Below are 25,509 nucleotides of genomic sequence, written 5' to 3'. Positions count from 1 at the left end.
CTAACCACAGGGTCAGAGGTGGTTCTTACCTTTCAATCTGTAAGGGGGTGGCCGCCTGCAGTGTGTCCTCCATCAGCCAGGTCAAGCCCTTGATCCACATGTTCACTTCATCCTCAGATGTAGCTATGAGTGAGGGATACACACACACCTCCCGCTGAGTCAGGGCCCGGGGGACACGCCCCTTCACCCCCCTGCCTCCTCCAGCCCCTTGAGTCTCACCTTGCAGGCTGAGGGTCTTCAGGCGGAACTCCATTCCATACAGGATGACAAAGCAGTGTGACTGGTCGGGTCGGAAAGCAGGGTCCTCTTGGTAGCGATCAAAGTCCCGTGAGGTCTTCCCTGGGCGGATCTCCTTGATTTCGCGAATGTCAACTAGGAAGGCAGAGACAAGGCCAAGGTCAGGCTGGGGTACCCGAGACTAAGCATCAAAGTACGGGCAGCCTGGTTTCCTCACTCATCCCCACACTCTCCCTTAGGGAGGGGCCACAAAGAGAGACAGACCCCTCTCGAGAGGCAGAGCAAAGACCACTCAGTCCCACTGGGCTGCCCCTAAGCATAGACCTCAGCTAAAAGCTGAGAGATGTGGGAGAGCTGTCTGGGGGAGCAGCGAGCTCTGTCCTGTGTACCTTCCATCGCTGACAACACAGGCAGGTCACTTTGACCAGGAAAACAGCTGGACTCTAGAAAGAGAAACGGGGACCGCAGGCTGTTCTAGAAGGACATTTCCTGACACAAAATGCACAAACCACGTCATATGGTCCTGAGAGGAGGGTGGGGCTGGGCAGGCCCAAACGGCTGAGTCTCAGGGTCTCTGGGAAGAAACAGGGACCAGGCCCTGAGAACTGGTGCATCCCTGGAATGGCCCACCCACCGAAGTCATCCACAAGCAAGTCAGCAAGCGGCCTTGTGCCCCAGGCAGCGGCTGTCTCTGGGGATGCTTCTCACCCTGCGCCCGCCCCTGCCCTCACGCAGCACACAGAGCGCGGCGAGCACACGGGACTGAATGGCGGACACCTCAGCCGCTAACTCCAGAGACAATGCAGTCACTCATTTGACTCCGCCCTCTCGGTTTTACCATCTATGAAAGCAAAGGGCTCGGCTGAATTTCTCCAGAAATCAGGGTGGTAGAAAAACCATGCACGGGCTCTGGGGTGCGAGTGCCTGGACTAGAACCCCAGCTCAGGTCACACTGCAGCGTGACCTCAGCAGAGTGACAACTACTCTGACCCCATTTTGTCTGTGAACACAAGTAAGCACCAGCAGCGTCATAAGGGTGTTGGTAAGATCAAAAGTCCTACCAGCCCAAGCGCCCGGCCCGGGCCCTGCAGGCAGCATGGTGGGAGCACATTCAGTGCTGACTCCCTCACCGAAGTCTGCTCAGGCACACAGGTTCTGAACCAGGCCCGGAGGGGGCTGCCCAGGCCACAGACCCACTCACTCTCTCCCGTGGTGCTGGCTGGGGCCCTGGACAGAAGGCAGACTTTCTATAGATAAAGAGAGATTTAGGGAAGATTAAGTCAAACGGAAGAAGCCTGGCTTAGCCACCAGACACAACTCTGTCGGAGCACGCCCTTAGCTCGAGAGCCTCTCTTTCCAACGGCCCTCATCCCAGACCTGCCCGGAAGATTTGGAGCCAAGAACTGAGCCAAGAGCTGAGCCAGGTGCTGCCTGGCAGCCTCCGCCCCGGGAGCCCTCCCAGCCCAAACTGCACACCAGCCTGGCTGGAGTGTCCTAAGCGGCCCAAATCCCCAGGTTCCCTTCCTGTCCCTCTAAGCTGCAGCTGTGTCCCATCCACCCCGCCCTGAACAGAGGCCTGGCCACTGGCCCCAACTCCAGCTCCCCCATCACACATTACTGGTTCTGTGGGGCCTGCTCCCCTGCCCGTAGCAAACCCCTCGGGCCTGGCTGTCCAGCTGAAAGCCCTGGCTCTCCTGCCGGCTGCCCTGCCCCCCAGCTCTCCCCACCAGTCTGCCACCCTTCCTGAGTCTTCTGCATCTTTAAAGAACGTTGTTCTGGTCCCTCCCCAGTTTGCTCACTAAGGAGACATGGGCCGTTTCTGACCTTCAAAGCCCTTTGTGATGGGGCTCAGTCCCCCAGCTTCTGTCCTCCCATCTCCTCTGTTCCACACAAACTAAGCTGGACCAATGGCAAGAACAGCCTGTCCCCCATTTCACCCTGCTTCCTAGCTGGGGACTGTGTACCTCCTGGACTCCAAGTCTACCAGTGACCCACCTTGGGAGGTACCCTCCTGCAGTAGTCACACCCTGACACCAGAGGCACTACACGTGTATACATGCCTCACCCCCCTCACCCCCCCCCAGGCCAGGCGGGGCCCCTTCCAGCGCTTGCTCAATGACACAGAACTGAAGAGGGCAGGCGCACAGGCGGGGGGGAGGGGCTACACACTGGGAGTGGAGTTTTAAAGAGGAGGAGTTATACTCAGGTGGAAACAGGGAGGGGGAAACTGAGTCACAAAGACCCAGCCTGGACAGGCAGGCTGGAAAGGAGGAGCTGAACAGGGGAAATGCCCAAATGAGAAACTGCAGAATAACCACAAACTCTGCTCTTTAAACAGAAACCAGCCTGCTTTTCCGGTGCAGAGCTGCTGTCTCTCCCCTCCCACCACTCTCACACAGGCACACAAACACATATAGGCCAAGGCCTGCGTGGTCCACAGCCGGGGCCCTTCCTCTCAGCTATCCCCGCCCAGCCCCCTCACAGGAGTCCCGTCCTTAGAGGTCGTCCAACACGGCTACCACTCAGCAGGCAGCTGGACGGTCAGTACAAAGCCTGCTGCCAGCCACAGGCAGCCACTCCACAGGTGTGCACACAGACACGTGCGCAACACGCCGCCAGCAGGTCCTACGTGAAGCCCTGGCGTGGCCTGTATTCCTGAACATGTTTCCACGGAGACCAGGCTGGAAGCAGCAGCCTGCCTTCCAAGACAGGGCCAGGGGGACACAGGACAGCTCTGGGTCAGGCGTCCAATCTCCCAAGCTCCTGCTGGCTACCTGGTCACTTGGACTTCCCCATAAGAAGGTGCCAGCCTGGTCCTGATGCCCTCCAAGTCCATCAAGCCAACAGCGGGCTAAAAAGGACATGACACCAGGGTGAGACTCTACTATTCTTAAAAGCCACGTCCTATGCGACCTTCTACCCCCGCCCCCATCCCTCTTGCTTCCCAGAATAGAGCAGGGCCCCTTTTCCTGACAGAGCCAGGCCTGGTCCCCCCTCAGACTGCCATCCTGGGAAGGAGATTCCCGGGACAGACACAGCCCTGGTCCTGTTGTGGGGCGGGGAGGCTGAGCACCCAGCATGTCTGCAGTGGGATAGGAAGGGCAGAAAGAGAGACCGCTCACAGAGGAAGGGAGAACTGCTCAGAGGAGCAGGAAAGTGGCACCCTATTCCCAGAGACCCGTCACCCAGCACTCGCCCCCACTCAGAACCATGGGAGAACAACGTTCAGAGGAACACTGGGAAAAAGAAAAGCCAAAGGGACCGAGGTCCTTGCTAGGCTGGAGGCTGGGGAGTGAGGGAGGGGTCTCTGATGGCAAGGGCAGGGTCCCCCAGCCAGTGTTCCCATGGCCAGGCCAGTCTGATGTGCAGGGAGTGGAGGGCTTTCGCTGACAGGCCCATCCCCAAGCTCACTCCAAGCGAAGAGGGTCTGGGGTTCTGTCAGCATAACACAGCCAGCTCAGCCCATCAAGAGCCACAAAGCGCTCATTTCCGCCATGGACCAGGCCCCTGGGGGCCACGAAGGCTGCCCAGGCTTCAGAAATGGCATGGGTGTCACCATTCCAGCATGGCACACCGATGCAAGATAAGCTGCCTGGGTGGTGAGGGGGACTCAGTGTCAGGCATTTAATACTCACAGATGCTCATGAAGACGGGGAGACTAGCCCCCCTTGAGAGGCTTTGGGGTAAAGAGGGGCCACCTGCGCCTGGGGGAGGCCCTGGCATCACATGTTTGCTCTGAGGGCTAAGGACCTGCTCACAGGCCAGGCTGCCCGGTGCCCGGGGCAGAGGCCTGAGGGTCCTGGTGGCGACCTGCCTCCTGCCACTCCTCCAGGAAGCCTGGCTGACCATCCCTTTCCTGAAGGTTGCCCAAGCTTAACAGAGACAAACCACAGAGGTCTTACGTTATGTGGCCCTGGGCAGTCACTCGCTCTTTCAGGCTGTTTCCCTATCAGTAACCTGGGAATTCCCGCTACCTCAAAGGAATGTAGTCAGGGCCCTGCCTGGGACCAGTGGTCCCGGTGAAGCCTGCAGGGGTCTGCCCCCTGCCTGTGTCATGTGCCCAGTGCCACAAACACCAGTGCTATGTCAGCTGGCAGCAGGGGAGACAACTGCGGCCACCTACCAGGGCTTTGCTGGGGGCAAACCCAAACCTAGGAGAGTCAGACTGGGCCGCAGCTGTCTTGGCCCAAGGAAAAGAAGCCAAGTAGCCATGTCCCAGCTCAGAAAGGGGTCTGGCAGGGACGGACCACCGTGTGAAAGGAGTGGGCCTCCTGGGGCTCTGAGCCCAGACCAGCACGTGCAGATGTGCCGTAGGCCTCTTCCTGAGCCCGCAGCAGCCAGCCTGTTGCAGGCACAACACCCCACCTGCACACCCACCAAGAGTCTGAGGCATGTGCACCCCCGGCCTCACACTCAGTGGGGTACCAGAACAGAGACTGACAGATCTTTAATCACAAAAACCCAGTTTTGAATCCTGTTTCCCAGCATGTCACTCGGGTCTTGAGCAAGTCACTGTCCTTCCTCTCAGGTGGGTCATGGACAAAGAGAAGGCTGTAGTGGGGATGGGCCTGTGAAAAACCCTGCACATGCAGACAGGGATAGCCACAGGGGAGCAGTCAGTCGTGGCCTGTCCTGCGCGCCCCCAACCTTGGATTGGTTTTTGGTGTCTTTATGCAGAAGGAAACGGGCTCTCTGCCTGGCGGCAGGGGCCAGCTCTAAGCACTGCGGCGGAATGCCACGAGATGAATTTGCTCGTATGACCAGGCACAGACCCTCCCCTCTCTCTTCTCTTGGCCCAGGGATAGACTCCTTGCCTGACACCACAGAGACTAGAGACCAGCAGCTACTCAAAGTGGGGTGCCCTCCCTGGTCATGCAGACCTGGAGAGCAACTGCCTTCTGGAAGTACCAGTAATGGCACTCACTTTCTCTTTAAGAGCCTCAGTTTCCTCATCTGAGCTACAGAGCTGATCCCAGGCACTCTGGGACCTGTACAGCTAGACAGCAAGCAACAAAGGGTACCGCTGCTCTCGGGCCAGCTTAGAACCTGCCTCTGCGGAGCGCAGGCCTCCACCCCGAGGACAGCACCCACTGTCTTGGGTGGAGGAGGAAAGGGTGCTGTGAAGGGGACAAGCGAACTGGCAGGCAGCCAGTCTGGAGCCTGGGAAGGGGGAAGAGGACTGGCCTGTGCTCAGCCCGTTCTGAAGGTGGGGCTGCTTTGTCTTGGAGTGCTACTCCCCGCCCCTCCCAAGTATCAGGCCAAGCTACGAGGACCCCATCCACCCTCCTCCTGCCCAGGGCATCCGGACAGCCACTGCAGAGCTGTGCCGAGGGGCAGCAATCTTGGTGACCAGGCAGAGTCCCAGGGAAGAGAAAAAGGTGGCAAGGGTGAGGCACCAAGACCTTTTCAGGTTCCTTAATGAGCACGGCCAAAGAGAGCCAGCCAATCCTGCCCCAGGAAGTAGAAACATGGCTTTACCCTGACCACGGTGGGCCCTGGAAGTGGGAGAGGGAGCCCACGCATTCAATCTAAGACCCTAAATTATACCCAAGCTTCTTGGTCAGGAACATGTGTCCTAGCATCCACTGCCCTCAACGAAGCCACTTTCCAAATGGCTATACACAGGTAGAGGTCCCCCAAACCTACTGGACCACTAATCACCCATTAGGCAAGGAAGACATACAGAGAAGAACCATGAGCAAAAGCACTGGCAAGGTGGGCAGGAGGCACCATCTCTGGGCCTCACTTTCCTCATCTGGCAAATGGGCTCACCACTCCTGGCACTGCCTCCGCTGGGCCGCTGTGAGAAGTCGATGAGTAAGAAATACAAGTGATTTTACCAGGAAGGGGCAGCAGGACATACTGAAAATTAAACCCCCCAAATGAAGACATGGCCAAGAACACCACCACCACCACCACAAAAAAAGGAAATGGCATATATCACCAACTTCTGGACATGAAACGTGCTTTTACTAAAATACTTCTTCTCTTAACAGTTTTTCCTTTACAAAGTAATTAGAAGTTAACTGATATAAACAATAGAAAATATTCAGATACAATGCATGTAAATACATACATTTTGCAACTTAAAAAAACTGCAACTCTTGATAAATATGAAAAGTCTATTCAAAATCTCAACAGCTTGAGAGAGGTACGTGAATATTACCAGGCAGATCCCTTCTCCCTGGGGGTTTTCATTTTCAGTACTCCCACCTGTGGGATGTAAACCCCCAGGCCCCCTCCAGGCCTGTGTGCCCAGCCCTGCAGAGGGCACTGGAGGAAGGTGAGGGCAGCCCAGCCCTCCTCACAGGGTCCAAGTGCAATCAAGGCAGGGAGACCCACAGACCCCATGCCCACACTGGCTTCCAGCCTCCTTCCTATCTCTAAGCCTTTGCACTTAACTCCCCGTCAGGGCTCCAGGACTCTCGTCACCCCGTCTAGTGCTTCCTGGTGTCTAGGCCACTGGCCTGTGAGCTCCCCAAGGAAGAAACCACTTTGGACTCTTCTCTCCATCCCCCAAACCCAGGACCTGGGGAGGCCTCAGATGTTTAGTGTGCTCAGAAGCAGGAATGAACACATGCGAGTTAGACCCCAGAGCTGATTATCTAAAAGGGGCAGCAAGGACCAGCGGTGCTCACAGACGGTGCCAAGGATGGAAGAGGTGGTGCACTGAGGCAACCAAGGCTGAGGGGCTACAACAAATATGCAACTGCAGTGGTTAGTGAGGTGACCCTGGGGGCAGAGAAAAGGACCAGGCACAGCTGGGGAACATGGCCCCTGGGGACCAGTGCAATCTGCAACCAGTGGGCGGTCCCTGCACAGAGGTTCCTGCTGCCAGGGGAACCATGAGAAGTTAAGGGAGCTTTGGAAAAGATGGAACGGTAGAAGAGGCAGGGCTCCCCGAGTACCAGGCTCTGCCTGGCTCTAAGCCAAGGCCAGCAGGAGACTCAGAAGAGCGGGTCCCAGGGGGCAGGAGAGGTGTGCACATCTTGCCAGAAGCACTCTCATCAGTCACCCTCTCCAAGCACAGCCTATGAAAAACAGATGGGCCATTCCCAGTCCCACCGCCCTTCAAGTCAACAACACACCCAGGGCCTGAGGGAGCACAAATGGAGCTGAGCCTTCTCCCCCAGAGGATGCTGAGATGGAGTAAGGAAGCTCCAAGGGGAAGCGACTGCCATCCGGCAAATTCCCAGGCCTGCACCCCTGTCACTCCTACACACAGGTTCCTGCACAGCGCAGCCAGGGCTGTGGGGTTGCACCCACAACCCCCTGCACAGGAGCCAGAGGCAAAGGGGCTCAGGACCCCAGGGCACCTGTCCCAGCCAGAAACACACAGCTTCGACAGTGCTTTCCCAGCTCTGAAGGCAAAGGAAGGAGGTGGTGGAAGAGGAGACACAGACAGAACCTGGGCCTTGGGGAGAAGGAACCTGACACAGCACCAGCCAGGTACATGGGCTGCCTGCAGTCTCCACACTGGCTGCCAACCGCCCAAGGCCTCTGGGGGGAGTCCGCATCCCCTCCCTCTCCATTCCCTTCTCTGCTTCCTCTCCTAGAAACAGTCGGGAGCGGCTCCCAACTCCATTTTACAAACGAGCGTTGGGCTCGGAGACCCAGAGTCCCAGGGTCACGCAGCAGGGAAGGTGAGGTTGGGGTTTATCTCCTTCCTATTCCTGTACAGCAGCTGCCTTCAAACCAGACCAGCAGGGGAGACAGGAACAGGGCCCCCTTCCAGGATGCACACAGCGAGACCCTGGCCGAACCCTGGAGTCCAGGTATACCAAGGTCACAGCTCAGCATCTGCCCCGAGCTGGGGTTCCGTCAGCTGTTGTCCCCCAAACACCTCACCGAGAAGAGCAGCCAGGCCGGACTCAGCATCCGGCCCCTCTCCCACCTTGATAAACAGGAAAAGGCCATTCAGTCAGCTGGATGTAGGTCTGTGGCTCCTCCTACCTGGGACCCTGCACCCCTCTGTACTAACTGCTTCAGGTCAGAGCTGGAAAGGATCCTCACCAGCACGTGGTGAGTCATCTACAGTCTAGATTCTAGATGAATCTTCTCATTGGAGCAATGAGGAAATAGAGGCTCCGAAAGATCTCATCATGGTCACATGGTAGTTCATGGCAGAACTGGGAACCCCCTACAGTGGCCCCACAGCAGCCGCCATCCCTGACATAGGTATTCAGAGAGGCAGGGCCAGCCCAGCGAGCCTTTACACCCTCCAGGCAGGCAGCCCTCTTCCCTAGGATGCTAAGACTCAGGCCACCCATTCTGGAGGTGGGAAGAGCATGCAGAGGCCCTGAAGGACGAAAGGGACAGGAAACTCCAAGCTGGGAGAGGGCTGAGCCGCTGTCTATCAGGCTTCTTCACTAATTCCATCACCCCTTCAAATACGGATTCAGCATCTACCCACTCCGTGTCAGGCTCCGCGCTGGGTCCTGGCTGAGCGGAGATCCAGAAGGCACTGGAGTTCCTGCCCCTGAGAAAGCCCCTGCCCGGGGGAGGAAACAGATGGGGAAGCAGATAACTATGAGGTCGTGCCAAGAGTGGAACAACAGGGCGATACATGTCTGTGGTGCTGAGAGCGTGGAGAAAGTGAGCGGCTCTACTTGGAAAGCCTTGGACTGCTCCACAGAAGGCAGGGCTGGAGGGCTGACTTGCCCACGGCAGGCAAAGGGACCACAGAAGCCAAAGCCTCGATGCAGCAGTCTGGTTGTTTGGGAAACAGGGCGTTTGTTCAGTTTCGAGGATGAGAAGAGCAGAAAGGGAAGGGGGGCCTTCGATGCCACAGTAAGGGGAAGCTGCAACAAGGAGAGGGCTTGCCCTGATTTCTCTGACTGGCAGGCAGCCCACGGGTCCGCCTCCGGGGCAGAGGTCCTATGCACTCTGACCTCTGCCGCCCCTGCAGGCTGGTGCTGCCCAAGTTCTAGATGGCCTGTGTCTGCCAGTCCCCCAGCTACAGCAGAGGCTCAGGGTCCAGCAGGGCGAGGTCCCAGAGGTGTTCAGGACCTAGAAAGGCCCGATGAGGCGCCCCCCACAGTATACTCAGGCCACCTGGAGAACCAGAATGAGCGTAAGTTACTTTTTATCCTCTTTCCTGCCCCTCAGAGCAGTCAACAAGGTTGACCACACCCTCCCTCCTGCTGAAGCTCTGACCTTGACTTCTTCCTCACAAGCTCTCCTGGTTGTCCTGTTGCTCCTTGGGCTCCAGGCCTATCCCCACTACACATAGGCCCCCAAGGCCCAGGCAAGGTCCTCTCCTCTCCTGATGCTCTGCCTTCTCCCTGGCCAGTGCAATCTATTCCCACAGCCTCACTGCCTCCCGTTACAGGTCATTCACAAACACAGCGCTAGCCCCGTCCTCGACTCCTAAGCTTCAGACTCTTCAATCCAACTACCTACTTGCCATCTCCACCTTGGCGTATGTTCACCTCAAAAACAAATAACTGTCTTCTCCCACCAAAACCCAGGCCTCTTGCATCTCTTGGGCCAGCTAACAGCATCACCTCCAATCAGGCGCATAAACTAGAAACTTTAGAATCATTCTTAACATCTCCTTTTCTCTCACCCCTCCCCCCCACCTAATCCTTGAACAAGTCCTATTGGCTTTATTATCCACAGCCATATTTACTGATGAGTGGCTCTGAAGGCTATTTGACTGACGGCCAATACCCTCCCCTCCACTGGAGTGGAGGTTCCTTGAGAGCATGGACCATCTCTGTCAGCTTCAGTGCCCCAGTGCCTAGCAGGAAATGGGACGAGTTAGGAGAAGAAAGAAAAATTCGGGGCCTCCCTCTCCAAAGGAAACAACAGGGGCCCCTGACTGGGGGTCTGAGTGACAGGGGCTCAAGTGTGGGGATAGCAGAGGCCTCCCCTCCTGGAGCTCACTGAGCCCCAAGCCTTCTCACCACCCCAGCCCTGGCGCTTTGGTCTCCGTGTCACTGCCACCGCGCGACCTGCTCCCTCTTGGGGTGGGGAGTCAGCTGTGGGGCCAGCCCTTAAACCCCAATAGAGTCAACGGGGCTAGGAGGCTGGAGACATTCCAAGTCATGAAAAGAGTCCTCGAGTCAGCGGCCTGCTGGCTGAGACGCCCTCTTCTGACACCCGGCTAGCCTCTTCCGTTTTAGAGCTGCGTGACCCAGCCTCTCCTCAGCATCTGGCCACATTCCCTTTGGGCCATGCCAGCCTACGCTAAGCCACTCTCCTTGTCCTTTTGCTTCCTGGGGAGGCAAGGCCCCAGTGCGTGTCTAGACTCTGACCTCACTCTGAGGTGATGGGGAACTCACTTGCTCACTCACTGCCTCCCTCCCCAGGAAGCCCAGCTCCGTCTTTGTCTTTATTTGAATTCCCTCTTCTACCCTCTTAAGACAGCTGTCTTGCCTCCCCCTGCACTAGCACACATCCTAGGACAGCCGCCTCCCACCCCAGCCTGCAGAGACGCACCCTTCCAATGAGGGCCCGTTCTCAGGCCAGGGACCAGCACAGCCTCGAGACAGCAGACCAGGCACCAGACATTCTGTTCTCACTGGAGAGCACGCTCTACGTATTTCACTGCTGGCCTCAAGAGACCCTGAGGAAAATCCCTGACCAAGTGACATACACTCCCCTTTCTAACCTCCTTGGTGGATACTTCAAGAGCGCCCAAGAAAAGCCACAGTCCCAGTTAAGAACCGACAAGCGAACACAGGCATCTTACACTCAATTACTGCTGTGGGTGGAGGCAGTAACAGGGCAGGAAGAGCCCCGCTTCCAAACAGGTGGAATATGAGGACATGGTCTGCGGAGCCTCAGAGAGGGACCCCCCCACTTGTCGCTGCCCCGCCTCCCAGATGACCTCCTGCCGGAGAGGACTGAGAAGCCTTTAGGCCCTGCCGCTAACGGCTCCCCTCTCTCCCAGGGTTAGCCACTCTGTGAACTCTGGGCCTGAGCTGAAGTCACTCAGTCCCATGGGGTGAATTCCCCCCCCACACACCCACACCACCAGTGTTGTCAATGCCCTACACCCCCCCAGGCAGGGCCAAGCCAGGGACACTGTGACCTGGGGACATCCCTTAAACAACCACTTCCCTCAGGCCATTTCAGCTCAGCCATATCCCCAGGTGTTCAAGAAAACAGGAAGCCAACCTCAAAGTGCACATCCCACCCCAACTGAGTTAGAATTAGATCTCACACAAACAAGCGGTCAAACTTGGTGTGGCCCAAGCCCTCACCAGACTGGTCAGCTGTTTGCTGCCTGAGCCTGAGCTGTGCTCCAACCACCCACTCTTCACCGTGCCCGCGCCTTGCTCCCAGGCCCCTCACAGCCTTTGCACAGATCCTCTAACCAACGCTGGCAGGCCAGCCAGCAGCGGTGGGAGCCCCCCGGGGCAGGACAGGCTGCTAGAGAGAGGAGGCTGATGGCATCTGGACCCTCGGGCTCAGCCTACAGCACTTTAGGCACAACTGTCTCCTGCCAGATCTGGGCTCTCATGGTTTTCTACATGTCCCAGGTCACAAGCTCCCCAGGATCAAGGACTGGGTCACCTCCTTTTCTTGTTTCCTAACCCCAGCCTTCTGTGCCAGGCCTGGGCTCGGCAAAGGAGATGCCCATCTTCTGCGAGAGAAAGTCCCGCCCTGTTTATTCTGCATCCTGAGTCTCGCTGAAGCCAGGGCCACCCGCCAACACTGGGAAGGGCCCTGAAGGAAGCAGCAGAGCCTATACACAAAGCCTACATGTGGGCTATAAAAAGGAGCCCTCCCTGCTTCCCCCAGGATGGGCCCGGTTCCTAGGAGGTGACGAGTGGGGACAGCTAGGACTTGTGCCTCGGCACACAGCCACAGCAGCCTCTCAAAGGCTGGCCAAGCACCACCTCGAAAGGAACTAGTCCTACAAGGAGTGGGGGAGGGGGAACATTAAGAACTGAGCCATGAAGGCGAGCAGAGGCTCTTGGAGCCCCATCTCCTGGGACCACAGTGTCCCCCAAATCACCTAACTCCACCTTCCCTCCTGCCCCTCCCTCAACACCAAGTATTCAGGGCCCACCACCTTCTCACACCACTTTCCCTCTTCTCTGGGGACTGAGGGCAGTCCCCACTCCCTCTGAGGCCCAGCACACCAGCAAAGGAGCGCTAGGGACCTGTGACAGAGGTTTTAACTCTGGGGTGACAGCAGGAGCTGTGGCCACAACAGACGAGGCTCAGGAGCAGCGAGTGTCGGGGTGAATATAGGGAGATGACAGGCAGGGTCACAGCTATACATCAAAGTCTGAACACAAGATACCTCTTTCAAAGACCCCAGCCACAGCAGCCTCGTGACCCACACAGGTAGCCGTGTACTCTGCTTCATCGCACCCTGGCCCACGTCACAAAAATTAATTCCTCCCAGGCTCCCTTCTCCGAGTCCCTCTCCAGCCCATTTTGCCGTGTTCAGGCTCTGCACCAGAGGGTGGACCCAGAGCCACTGAGGCCATTCTCCAGGGACAGAGGACTGGCTCGTCATGGACACGCACATGTGGCTAAAGGGAGAAATGAGCCTTGGTTGTCGGCAGCCACTGAGATTTGGGGTCGTGCGTTCTCTTCCACAGCACACCCTCCTCTCTCCTGCCAGGCAGAGCAGCCTGGCTCGTTTCCTTCCCAGCACTCCCCAGACCCCAGCATTACTTTTACTCTCTGGCTGTCTATGTCCTTTCTAGCTCCATCTACCTTAACCTTTATGTTCACTACTGGACTCCACAGTGCTTGGCACATCAGCATATGCACCGTCCCAAGCCAGGGAAGCACAAGTGGTGTCTCACTTGTTCACTATGCCACAGAGGCCTGAGAGAGCTGGGTTTTGTCTTTTCTAAGGAAAGAATAGCTATGGTGATAACGGAAAGCACACCAGGCTACAGACCTACTGAACGAGTCAGAAGTCGGAGTAATCCCGTCCAGTTCAGCACCCCTAACAGCAGCTAGGCCCACAACAGGAGGCACAACCGAAGGCGCACGAGGATGAAGGCATGCACGTCAGCTTGTCTTCAGGGGTCCTGGGGAGGCCCTTCTCAGAGCACCTGGAGCATGGAGCCCCAGGTTTCCGGTTCCCTGGCAGAGACTCGGGTGCAGTTGTTGTCATGAGCCAGTAAGCGCAAGTCAGATGAGGCTCTTCCGTCCCCCACCTCACATCAGCTGCTACCTGCCCCTCGCCCCACCCCATGGGCCTGGGAAAGCATCTTGATGAGGGAGCTGTAGCAAGATGGGGCAGCAGAGGCTCTAGATGGAAGCACTGAGTCAGTCCAGTCTGTCCACGAACAGAAGCCTAGAGGGCAAGCGTAGAGGTCTGGTAACAACGTCCACGGTAAAAAACAACAACCACCCTGCTCCTCCAGAACAGTCCATTTCACTGTCATTTTCTCCAGAGTGGAAGAATAAACTGAATACTGTAGTGGGAATCAGAAGTGCCAGGCTGTGGTCGCAGCACTGCCATGAACGTGCTGTGTGACCTTGCCCTTGGGGCCTTGGTTTCCTCATCTGTAAGAGAGGGCTACTCACTCCTGCCCACCTTCAACTCATGGAGCTGTGGTGGAGCTCAAACAACACAGTAGATGAGAAAATACTGCCTGAACTCCAATGCACCGTTCAAATTCCCGATTTTTCTCATGCCCCAGGCTGCTGTGTACAGGCTCGGAGAAGGAACAAAGAAAACAAGTAGGAAACAAACTTCCAGCCCAAGCTGTCCGGGCAGCACGGCGGCCAAGCTTGGGGTGGAAATGGAGCCTTGTCATTAGTCAAGGTAAGAGCAAAGGAAACAAAAGCTTATTAAGAGCCCACAGTGCCAAAGGCCGTGCTGATGTCACATCAAATCTCTTACTCTCATTTGACTATTGTTAATATAACAGCTCTGTGAGGAAGGAATTATTTTTACAGCTAAAGATCAGTTTCAGATAGGTTAAAGCAACTTGCCCAAGGTCACAGGAAAAGCTGGGGCTCGAACCCAAATCTGACTGACTCTGCTGCCCAATCACCAACCACTGCTGGAGGTCATGCCTCACCCTTGGCTCTGCTCTGCCTCAAGTCTTGTCACCTGTCACCCTGCTGCTCTCAGAGTCCCCCCAGGGAAGTACAGGAGCCCTGCTAGTCTGAACAAAGCACTCAGGGAGCACCAACACATCCCCCTGCTCCTATCCTATCCCCACTTCTCCTGGAACTCTCCTCAAAGTCCCCACGGACATCTCCAGTTCTCAGAGAGGGAGTGGAGAAGGGAAAAAGTCGCCTAATATCAGGCCTTTCGACATTATCCATTTCTGGCCTCCTTGAAGCCATGTCCCAGAGGAAAAGAGCACAGAGTGGGAAGAGATGCCATTAGTTAATGGAGACTGACACGGATGGTGACAGTAGAGGCAGAGGCAGGCCCTGCCACACTGAGGCGGCGGCATTAACACACTTCCTGGAAGACAGGGTTCTCCCACCAATGTGCTCAGATAGCATTTCTGTGGTCTATGCACTTAGAAATAGGCCAATCTGTCGCCTTCCTATGACACCAGAGCAGCTACTTCCAGTCAACTGCCCCGTCACCCTGCAAAATTCAGCAGTGGGAAAAATCCCAACAACAGAGGGGCTGCTGAGAGCTTCAAGGGAGAGGATGGGTGTGCCTCCTTGTTTCTTGAATCAAAGGGCTTGGTGGCCAGGCACCAGCCCCCTCATATAACAGGGGTGTTTGCGCCCTTCTACTCTCAGGTCCTTCTGGGACCCTAAACCTTGTCTTCCTCCTTGTCAGAGCTCCCACAGGCTAAGCACTGACACCATGTCACACTCAAGATGAAGCACTTTACACAGATTCTCGTCAAATCCTCACAAAATCCTTGAGACAAATGCAGTTTGTAACTATCCTCCTTTTATAGATGAGGAGCCCAGGGAGGTAAAGTCACATACTCAAGGTCACAGAGCAAGTTGCAGAACATAATTTTTAATCTAAGAAGTCCAAGTTCAGAGCCCAAATGCTCAACTAGTTGACCCTTGAAAAATGACGGGGCACTGCCCCACCTCACCCCACGCAGTCCAAAATTCATGTACAACTTTTGACTCTCCGGTCGACCCTTAGAATCCACGGGGGTGGGGGGGTGTTCGATCTAGAACCCCTGCAGATACCAAGACCTGCAGATGCTCAGGTCCCTTATACAAAATGGCCTAGAACAATGCATACACGCAGACCTCCACGTTTATGGAGTCCCAATTGTGGATCCAAACTACTGGTAAAATCCACGTGTAAGTGGGCCAGCACAGTTCAAACCCATGTTATTCGAGGGTCAACTGTGGCATGCTGCACGGTCATCCCTCCAGCCCCAGCCCCACCACTCCCCACCAGTGCGTCCGCATCTCCCACAGCAAGGCGGCCTTGCCCTGCTCATTAGCTTGCTCCTGCGAACTGCAGCTCACTGGGCTCCCTTCTCAGCCTCTCCCAAACACGCAAGGCAGTCCCGCTGTAGCCTCTGCTGACAGTTGCTGCTCACAGGACGGAGTGTAGCCTGTGAGCAGGGCACACTGGGGGCCTCCCTAAGCTGCCACCAACCAGTCCCAGCCTCATCTCCACCACACTCAACACATTCCAGGCCCCTGCACAGGGGCCCCCACCCCAACCCTCAGCCACAGTTCCCCAATCATTCAAGGCCCAGCTCACAGCTCACCTGGCCTCTCAATCCCCGCTCGCTAAGCAGAGCTTGTAACTGCATTCACAGCACTCTCCGAACAGGTCTTTATCATGGTATGCAACACATGGGATTAAAATTACATGCTCCCAAATCTGTCTCCTCCAAGGTCTGGGAGTTCCCCAATGGCACAGATCATGTCTTATTTATCTTTTGAACCGTCAGTGGGCAAACAGGAGGTGTTCTAACACTATTTATTGAACAAATAAAGGCCCCTCATTCCGAGGAGCTACCCCAAATGCTAGTGGCCAAGATCGCTAAGCAGTGACTCAAGCCTGCGCATCTGTGTACGTACACACACGGAGAAGCCTGAGGTGTGGGGGCCCCCGTGCTGAGCGTGCTCAGCTCCTCCAGCCATCTGTGCTGCAGGCCCCTTTCCTAGGTTCACAGGAAAGAGAGCCCCAGATGAACGCGGGGCCTGGCAGGGCTGGTCTGAAACCCACACATCAGGGCAAGCCTGAGGTGTTGAGGAAACACTACGAGGTCTGACTTCCCCTGGAAAAAACTACAGTCAGACAGGAAATGCACAGGCAGGGATGGCTAGCTCTGGAGATCCGGACACGTGCTCTTGCCCCTCTCCCGCTGGGAACAGCTGGCCAGTACAAAGAAAACCCCTGATGACACCCTGCCTGCTGCCCTCAGAACAGGCCTCGTGGTCTGTCTCCTCACCAGCCTGACAGCCACAGGGGTAAAGTCCCCGACAGCTGTCCCAACATCACCTCCTGTCTGAGCCTGACTGCCTCGTCCATGTGGTTTGCTTTCTCCTGCCACTCCCCAGCCCTTGTCCTCAAGCTCACCGCTTGGAACTGTCTTTTTCAGTTTCCCTGAGGGTAAGGCCCTGTCTTCATTCACCACCCGAGGGGCCCTAGCATCTAGAAGAGGATCTACAGAAGAATCAAAGAAGAGAGCCCAGGGCTCCAAAGTCGCCACGTGTGCTTGGCTGGCATGCAGAGCCCTCCGTGTCCACCCGGGGCCCTTGCCCACAATGACCCTGGACTGAACCATCTCACCCCAAAGAGGCACCAGAAGGAAAAGTGTGGCGCCAGAGCCTAGGGAGGCTGAGGTTGTCTGTACTGTACGGTCTGAGCACAAATCCTTGGAGGAGCCACAGGCTGAGGCCCACTCACAGCACAACCCCAGGGCTTAGAGCCTCTGGGGACTGGCCAGCCAGCCATGACTGGACAGCTGGGTCCAGCTGAGGCTGTCCCACACCAGCACTATCACCCGTGACATAATTCACTCCCTGTATTTCCATTTTCTCATCTGTAAAACGCGATGGTACTGGACCACCCCCCGGAGTCCTTGTGAGGATCAGCCAAGAACACACGATGAAAAGCCTTTGTAGCACTCAGCAGGAAGTCTGTAATTGCTTTATATTCACTTATGTCAGTATCTGGAAAAAAAAAATAGCAGTTCCTGTCATACCACTACAACAACTGGTACCTAGGCACTTTCCCATCCCTCTTCTAAGCCAAACTACGACCTTAGAAATCAGCAAGTGTCAGCCCTACTTCACGAGTGGTAAAGCCAGAGGGCACAGGAAGGCCAAAACAAGGTCTTACACCAGTGCTGTGCACCTTCCCTGGACTACACCATCTCTCCTTCAGGGCCATGTTCACCATGAGGGTAGCACAAGTGTCTCGCTCTCTTTGGCCAGGCGAGAGGCACTGCATGGTACCCTGGCAGGGCCAGCAGGACAAGGCCAAGCACCTGAGGCACCTGGGCAAGAGGCAAGGTGGCAGGGGATCCAGCTGGCAGCCCGACCTTCCTCAGAGCTTGCACAACAGGGCTGCAGGGACCAGAACCCACCAAAGAGGCGTACCCATGAATGGGGAAGTAGGCCAGCTTCAGTGGGGGCTCCATTTGCACAATCTGAACTCCACACAAGCGTCTACTAGCCTTGTTGCCAAGACTCCTTCAATCCGGGCCTCCAAAATGAAAGGGCCAGAGCCCCTTCTACACTCTTTACCTATGCAGGCCTCTCAAATCCCTGCTAACTAATAAGATCATTGAACATGCACCCCTCTGGCTGACCCACCCCTGGGGGCTGGGGTCATCAGGTCTTCTGCATTCCTGCTTCCATCCCCCAAAGACCTGTGACACCATGGACTAGACCCTTCCCTCTCCACACCCCTTCCTTCTGTTCAGGCTCCAACTGTAAGAGGAAAGTCAGGCGTCAGATGTGAAAATCTCCATATACTTACTTTATACATTATTCTATGTGGTAGGTGGGTGGTAAGTAGACGGGTTGGGGAAAAAAACAAACAAACCCATTTCCTCCCCTTTTCCGGGTAGTGATCTAAGTGAATGTGAATTCAGTTCCCATCCTCCTCCCTTCCTGCACTCTCACCCTCTCCTACACCCACACTCCCCCTCCACAACATTCACATCCAGGGTCTAGGAGGGCAGTCATAATCTATTATTATTATTAACGACAGCTCACATTAATTAAACATTTACCATGGGTCAGGCACTGTGCTAGAGGCTGTACGTCAATTTTCTCATTTAAACCCCCGAGCAACCACATATAGCAGATATGTTATTCCTATTTTGCAGATGAGGAAAACTAAGGCTCAGAGAAGATAAGTAACTGACTGGGGGACACACAACTGATCAGGCCTCAAAGCCAACCTTGCCTTCCACCACTGTGCTGCACTGCCTGCCTGCTGGTCACACACATGGTTTGAAATGCAGCCTGTGATGTTACTCTGGAGATCTCTACGAGGGAATGTCCAGCCAATGCCCCCAATTCAGCACAGCATAGGGAGCACCACAGAAGCAAGACAGGGGCTGTGCCTGGATTCTGATGCCTGGGTAATGTTCCCAAGACTATCTCAGCTTTTCCTGCAGTGTCTGTCCTTCCTCCACTTTGAAATCCAGTCTCTCAAATCACTAACATTTTCTTGCAATAGCTGGCAGGGCCAATGGGGGCATAGAAGAAGGCAGCTGCCATTTCTAAGGTCAGCAGCTGTGTCAGATCTGGAGTTTGTAGTTGGGGACGGCTGCCTTACCACAAGGTCTTCCTTCCTCCCAATCTCCTCACCCATCTACACGCATGACCAAGGAAGTCTGCAGGACCTTCCCTTGGGGGTGTCACTTCCCGACTGCCCTCCTACACATGGGCCTTGTTCTGAGCCTGGCTCTAACACCTGTCTTGGGGGGGGGGGTCTCTGCAGGAAGCAACCTACAGCCTGGGGTTGTGACACATCATCTCTCACACTTGGAGGCGGGGGAATGCAGGGCAGAGCTGGGTGCCCATCCGGCCACAGCACAGGCACACGCTAAGTGGAATAACACGCTGATAGATCTGGGGTTTTTCAGAATCCCTAACTCTCTCCTCCCAACTCAGACCTGCACAAAAGCAGCCATGCTCAGGCCTGGGAGAGCCAAGAGGTAAGAAATCAAGAGTAGCTGCTCCTGGCTCCCTACAGCCACAGGACACAAAGGGCTAGACCCCAAACTGGCCGCTCGCTCATGAAAAGAGTATTTGACTCCAAGGCACTGAGGCTGGCCTTTCTGGGGCCAAACTTTTGAGGGTGTGCTTCCAAGGGTAAGGGGAACCTGGATCTTTACCGAGAGTCCCTGCCCTGGCTTTGGGTGTCTGCCCACTCACACAAACCTCCAAAACTCAGCTTCAGGACAAAAGCTGCAATAGGAAAAGAAAGTCACTGCCTTTTCTCAGACTTTTCCAAACCAAACAGGACCACCTTCCTCCTTCTCCCCGAGAGAGAGATGAGTAGGCCCGGCTCTGCTCCAAAACCAGCCCTACTCCAACATCTGCCCAAGTTCTACTCAGAGAACCTAAAGGTTCCTTTGCAAATAAAAAGCCCAGCCTGGGGTCCCAGAGTTTCGCCAAGACCGCTCTTTTTGGAGAAAAGGTGGTGAGCGGAAGCCATCGGGTCTCACCCCAGGCTCAGAGGCTGGATGGGGGCCGCTGCCTTGGCTCCCCTCGCCTATGTGGACTCCACTCCCGGGGTGTGGGAGACCCGATGACTGCCCCGCTGGTTTCTAACTCGCTAGAATTTTTAGGCCTCTGGGCAAAGCGCCAGAACACTCCCCCCAGCCGGGGGAGGGGGTGTCCTGTCAGGTGACCGAGGACCCGGATGCCCCCCACCCCTGGTGACCACCGGGGCCGAGGCGGGGGCGGGGTCCGGAGGGTGTAGGGAGGGACGGAAAGTTTGTCCAAGTCGCTCGGCGGCCGCGGCGCGCGGGAGGAGGGCGCGGATCTCTGCCGCCTCCGCGCGCGCAGCGGGCCCCGGGGAAGGGGCGCACTTACTGGCCCCCTCGATCTTGTCGGCGCCGCGGCTCCACGTGATCTGCCGCGTCTCCAGCTTGACCTGGAAGGTCTTCCGCTCGGGCCGCTGCGACTTCTTGGAGTAGAACAAAGTCATGACGGTGCCCACCTCGAGGCTGCGGCAAAGGTGCAGCACCTCGGCGTCCGAGGGCGCGCCGGGCCCGCAGCCATTGGCGCAGGGGGACGCAGCGCCTGCCATGGCTCCGACGCTGGGGGCGGCAGAGGCTGCGGCGGCGACGCAGGCCCGGCTGGTGGGATCTGGCGGCAGCGGCGGAGGCTGAGGCTGCCGGCGAGCGGGCCCCGGCGGCGGCTCCTGCGGGCGGAGACGGGGCGGGGCGGGGCCTGAGCGGGGGGCGGGGCGGTCCTGCAAGCCCCGCCCCGGCCCGCGCGCCGGGAACAAAGACGCCCGCGCGCCCGTGGGGAGGACCCCCGCCTGCCGCCCTCCGCGCCTGCGCCCCGCGACCCCCAGCCAGGCCCCGGGTGGGGGCGCAATGGCGGCGGGAGCGCGCGTGCCGCTCGCGGTCAAGCCCCCGTTCCGCCGTCACGCAGAGCTTCCTCACGCGACCCCATACACATCTGGGTGGCCACAGTCGACCCCGTCACGCGCGGTAGCCGCTCGGCGGCCCCGCAGTCAGTCGCACACGCATAGGCGGCCGCCCAGCCCACTGTCCCGTACAGGCCCAGTCGTAGCCGTTTCCTCACCCCTACTCCCCGAGCACCGCCCACGCAGCAACCGGGTAGAGAGGTGAAGACGCGGAGCGTCCCCCGGGCCCGCCAGCCAAACCCAGTTACCTGGGCGGGCTGCCCGGCGGAGGGAGCCAGGCCGGGCCGCCTCACACCGGCGGCGGCGGCGGGTCTTCTGCGCGCCCTCTCCGGGGAGGGGCGGGGGCGGGGCCGCCTGCGGATTGGCCGGCGGTCTCTGATGGACAGGCGGTCTAGTCCGCCCCTCCTCTTTGGCCGCGCAGGGCTGGCCCGCAGGCCGCAGACCCACGTCTGTCCCTCCGCTGTGGCCAGGGTAGCCTTCGAGGGCCCTGTCACTTGGAGAAGTCCCCCTAGATCTGAGCATCCCCTGCAGGGCCTTTAGACCCGCGGCTCCCAGTGGCCTTTGTCTCTGACCCTCGCATAACCCACTGCCCGCCTCACCTCGCGCTCCGTGTCCACGAGGCAGGACATGGGCTCAGGTCCTACATCACGGTGCCCCTCCTGTAAGTGCTTTCCTGGGCTTTCGTTTTCACGGCCTCTTGTTTTCCTCCTTCCTCTCTGGCCGCTGCTTTTCGGCCTCAGAAGCTTCTCTTCCTCTCAGCTGGGTCCTGAGCCCTTTCCCAAGACGACCTGTCACCCCCAACCCAGACACCCGCAACGTCAAATCTGTATCTTCCCTGCATCGCACGACCTGCTCCACGTCCCCACTTAACACAGGCATTTCACGTCTTCCTCTAACTGCTCTTCCCCCAGTCTTCACTTTCTCAGAATATGGCACTAAACGCGAAGGTGCTTGGGCCAAAACCCTTGGAGATATACTTGATTCCTCTCTCTGCCTCAACCCCACACTCAACAGCAGTCCATCAAGTCCAGTTCGCTCTGCCCTGAGATATCTCCATTCCATCCACAAGCCCAAGGCCCATCTTTTCTCACCCAGACTATTCACCCTCCTTGCTCTTGCCTGTATCCATTCTCCATCCTTTAATCTTTACAATGAAATTAATCATGGCCCCCTGCCTCCAGCCTCAAACCCTCCATGACTTCGCATCGCACATAAAATGCATACTCCCTACGTGGCCCGGCAGGTCCTGTATGGTCTGGCTCCTTTCTCTCCTACTTCATCTCTCACCACCTCCCCTGCGCTCCCCATTCTCCAGCCACAAGGCCTTTTTGTGGTTACAGGCTGACTTCATTTTCGTGCGCCTCATTTGTTGGGCTTCACAGGTGTTGTCTTTTTTACAAACTGAAAGCAAGACCCTCCACCTGCAAAAAGATTACAACTCACTTTGTCGCAATACGGGCTTTATTATGGTGATTTGGAACCGAACCTGTAATATCTCTGAGATATGCCTGTATTTGAATAATGCACAGTCTTTTGTCTTCCTGAAGCCATTCTCTAGACTCACCCCTGCAATCTAGCTGCCTGTCACAAAGAACCGCCAAAACGAAAGACACCTGTGGTCACAGTGGAACCGGTCAGACAGATATTGAGCCAGGCAGAGCAGGACAACTTACTGCAACTCAGAGTGAGAGGCCTAGTGGACCACCCAGCTGATGCCCGAGAAAGATCCAGGCTTCCGGAAATTTGTGCTCAGGCAACACACCCAGCTGGGTGGTGACTAGTGTCTGGGGCTGCTTCATCTTGTGGTAACATGTGTGTTTTGATTCCCTCTCAAGTGCAGCCCCTAAGGAGCTGAGAATTAAGTCTGAAGTTGACTCACCTGTCCTAGGAGGTTTCAGCCACCTGAGCGGAGGTGGAGTGGCTGAGATGGACTGCCCCCTAGTGACAGGCCTTTAAAATGGGAGGGAGGGAACTAAAGTTGATCTAATGCCCTGCCCAGTGATCCAGTGCTTACATATGTGGTCACACCTGATCCTCATAATTACCCTCTAATCAGGGATTATTGTCCCCAATTTACTTATGAGGAAACAGATTCAGATAAGTTCTGTAACTTGCCCCAAGGCCACAAAACTAAGAAGTGGGGATTTGAACCCAAGTGTGTCTGACTCCATGCATTTTCTGCCTCACAAGAGAGCCACTGGCTTAAGTAGGACAATAGTCAGTGGGCATGGAGGCTAATTGGGATGGCTGAGAGGAAGCCTTGGGCATGGTGGGGGGGGGAGGGGGGGCCTGGGCACAGGGAACCCAGAAAACATGAGCACTCATAAAGTGTGGCTTGGGCTTAAAATGGTGCTACCCCTGTCTGCAGCCCCTGAAGCTTCCGTGTGCGAGGCACTGGTGCCATGAGTTGGGAGAACAAGAGAAACCCTGTACCAGCCTCCAGGAATTCACAGACATTAAACAGATAAACACTCTCTTATGCAGGGACAATTGTGATGAAGTCTACAGAGGAAAAGAACAGAGGGCTATCAGATAAAATACTAGGGAGCCATACTTCAGATCTAGTAGACATGGAAGACCTCTTTAGGACTCAACAGAGGCCTAAAGGATGTGAGTAGATGACCAGGTGAATTATTAGAGGTGGGTTGAAGGAAAGTACCATATTTCCCCATGTATAAGAGGCACCCATTTTCAAAAAATTTGGGGTCTAAAAACTGGATGCATCTTATACAGTGGTTGTAGGGTTTTTTTACTTGCATTTCCCGCTTGTTTTTGAGCTCATTGTTGTAGATTTTTAACTTGCATTTCCCGCTTTTTCGCGCTTGTTGTCTTTGCGCTCATTGTTTCGCACTTGTTACCGGTGTATTACAGTAGGTTACGTTTTGCCACATTCTGCCCAGAAATGGCTCAGAAAATATTTTCGTACAGTGCTGAATTCAAGTTAAAAGTGATCCAGTTTGCAAAAGTGAATGGAAATCGTGCTGCTGAACGTAAGTTTGGTCCTCCTCCGATGGAGAAAACAATCCAAGACTGGCTACGGGAAGAAGAAACCCTACTGAAACCGCCACGGCAGAAGAAGGCCATGAGAGGCAAGTCAGCAAAATGGCCAGATTTAGAGAGGGAATTGAAGATATGGATTGAAGAGCAAAGGGCAATTGGGTGATTTGTCATCAGACACAGATGAGGACAAGCTAATGGTTGGGAGTTTTGACAGCGATGAGGAGTTGTATGAATTTTATGATGAATAAAACTTGAGTTCAATAACTTTATGTAATACTTTTTTTTTTCAAATTTCGGGCCCCAAAATTAAGGTGCGTCTTATACACGGGAGAGTCTTATAAATGGGAAATACGGTACTTTCCAGGCAGAGGTAACAGCATGTACAAAGGCCCTGAGGCCAGAAAGAGCTCCGTGAGTTTAGAAAGAGCTCGGTGAGTTTAGGAATAGAAAGACGGCTAGAGTTTACTGAGAGCAGGGGAACATGTCGGGTGATGAGGCCAGGAAGACCGGTGGGGGCTGAATGGGGCTCCTCCCGTCTTTCTGATTTTGCCCATTTTTCTAGGAGGTCCCCTCCCGAGTGCGATAGCCCTCCTTGAGCTTCTTGTGCCAACTTGGGCAGCCTGCGGGCTGTGATGCACTTTTAAAATCTGTTTTTCTATTTTCTGAGAGCTTCCCAACATGCAGCCCATGCTTCCTTGCTTTTGCTTGTGTTTTTGCCTCCAGGCTGGGCCCCCAGGAGCTCCAGAAATCCCTGCCAACACGAGCTCATATTTTCAGTCTGCTGCCAGGCCCTTCATCAGGAAACAGGGCCCCATTCCCTTCTGGGACTTCTGAGCCAGCATCCCAGGCCTCAGGTGCCTCCCTCCACCAAAGGATGTTCAGGAAAAGCAGGGCACACAGAGGGTGTGGCTGGTATGGGCTTCCCCCAGCTCAGCATATATATGGGTATGTGGGTGTCACTGGCAATGTGTGCAGCTGCGCTGGCTAGGAGGGAGCAGCCCAGCACCCACACAAGGCACATGCCTGTGACATCACCCAGGCTAGTCCTGCCTGGGCCTATTTCTAGCAACACTCCTGCTTCCACATGTCCAGTCTTCCCTAATACCTTGCCTGGAGTCTGGGGAGAAATCCCAGTTCAGTTGCCCCTCTGGTCCTGGGGACCTGACCCCACAGGTGTTTATTTATCAAACACTTAGAACAGCACTTAGCATGCAGTGAGCCCTAGATAACTGCTTTCCTCACATTGGCTCATTTACTCCTCATTCCAGCACTAACAGTGCTCTTCTTATCCCCATTTTACAGGGGAAAAACTGAGGCACGAAGAGATTAAGAGACATGGTCATGGACACATAGCTAAGAAGTGGCAGAGATGGATTCAAACCTAAGCAGCCTAAGCAGCATTGACTCCAGAGTCAATGCTATGTTGCTTCCCATGTAAGTATAAACATTTTATTGTGTATCCTCATCCCTTTCCATATCCCCCTACCTGATGTCTTCTACTTTTAGTTATTTGGTTAAATGTTGTCACAGGTTGGGGTCTTTGGGAAGCAGACTCTGACAGAGGTTAGTGTGCAGAATGTTCTTAGGGAGAGGAAGGAAACAGAAGGCGGTACAGGGAGCAGCTCAGCTGTGATGCAGGCCAAGCCCCAGGGAGCCCACCTCAATTAGCCCTTGGATGCTGGCTGCCTCAGCCAGATGGCTCTCCACAGCTGAGGTGACCCTGAGGGGCTGACAGCTCTCCCAGGAGTTGGGGCAACAAGTGCTTCCTTGAAGGG

General features: G+C 55.8%; 1 protein-coding gene across 2 annotated transcripts in view; it reads right to left on the bottom strand.

Moving 5' to 3' along the window:
• Positions 1-21,032, bottom strand: part of PLCG1 (phospholipase C gamma 1) — a 35,569-nt gene extending 14,537 nt beyond the window's left edge. For both annotated transcript variants that reach the window (XM_019636930.1, XM_019636931.1), the window contains exons 1-4: positions 20,893-21,032; positions 20,173-20,503; positions 220-372; positions 30-123 (exon numbers count right to left, since the gene is read on the bottom strand). In XM_019636930.1, the coding sequence (XP_019492475.1) occupies positions 30-123; positions 220-372; positions 20,173-20,389 (464 nt within the window). In that variant the 5' untranslated portion in view covers positions 20,390-20,503; positions 20,893-21,032. The remainder of the gene's footprint in view (positions 1-29; positions 124-219; positions 373-20,172; positions 20,504-20,892) is intronic.
• Positions 21,033-25,509: the final 4,477 nt, after the last annotated feature.

This window comes from Hipposideros armiger, unplaced genomic scaffold (assembly GCF_001890085.2).
Source record: "Hipposideros armiger isolate ML-2016 unplaced genomic scaffold, ASM189008v1 scaffold_31, whole genome shotgun sequence".
NCBI classification, from domain to species: Eukaryota; Metazoa; Chordata; class Mammalia; order Chiroptera; family Hipposideridae; genus Hipposideros; species Hipposideros armiger.
Note: the sequence above shows the minus strand (reverse complement) of the source record. Positions and strands in the feature narration are given on the sequence as shown.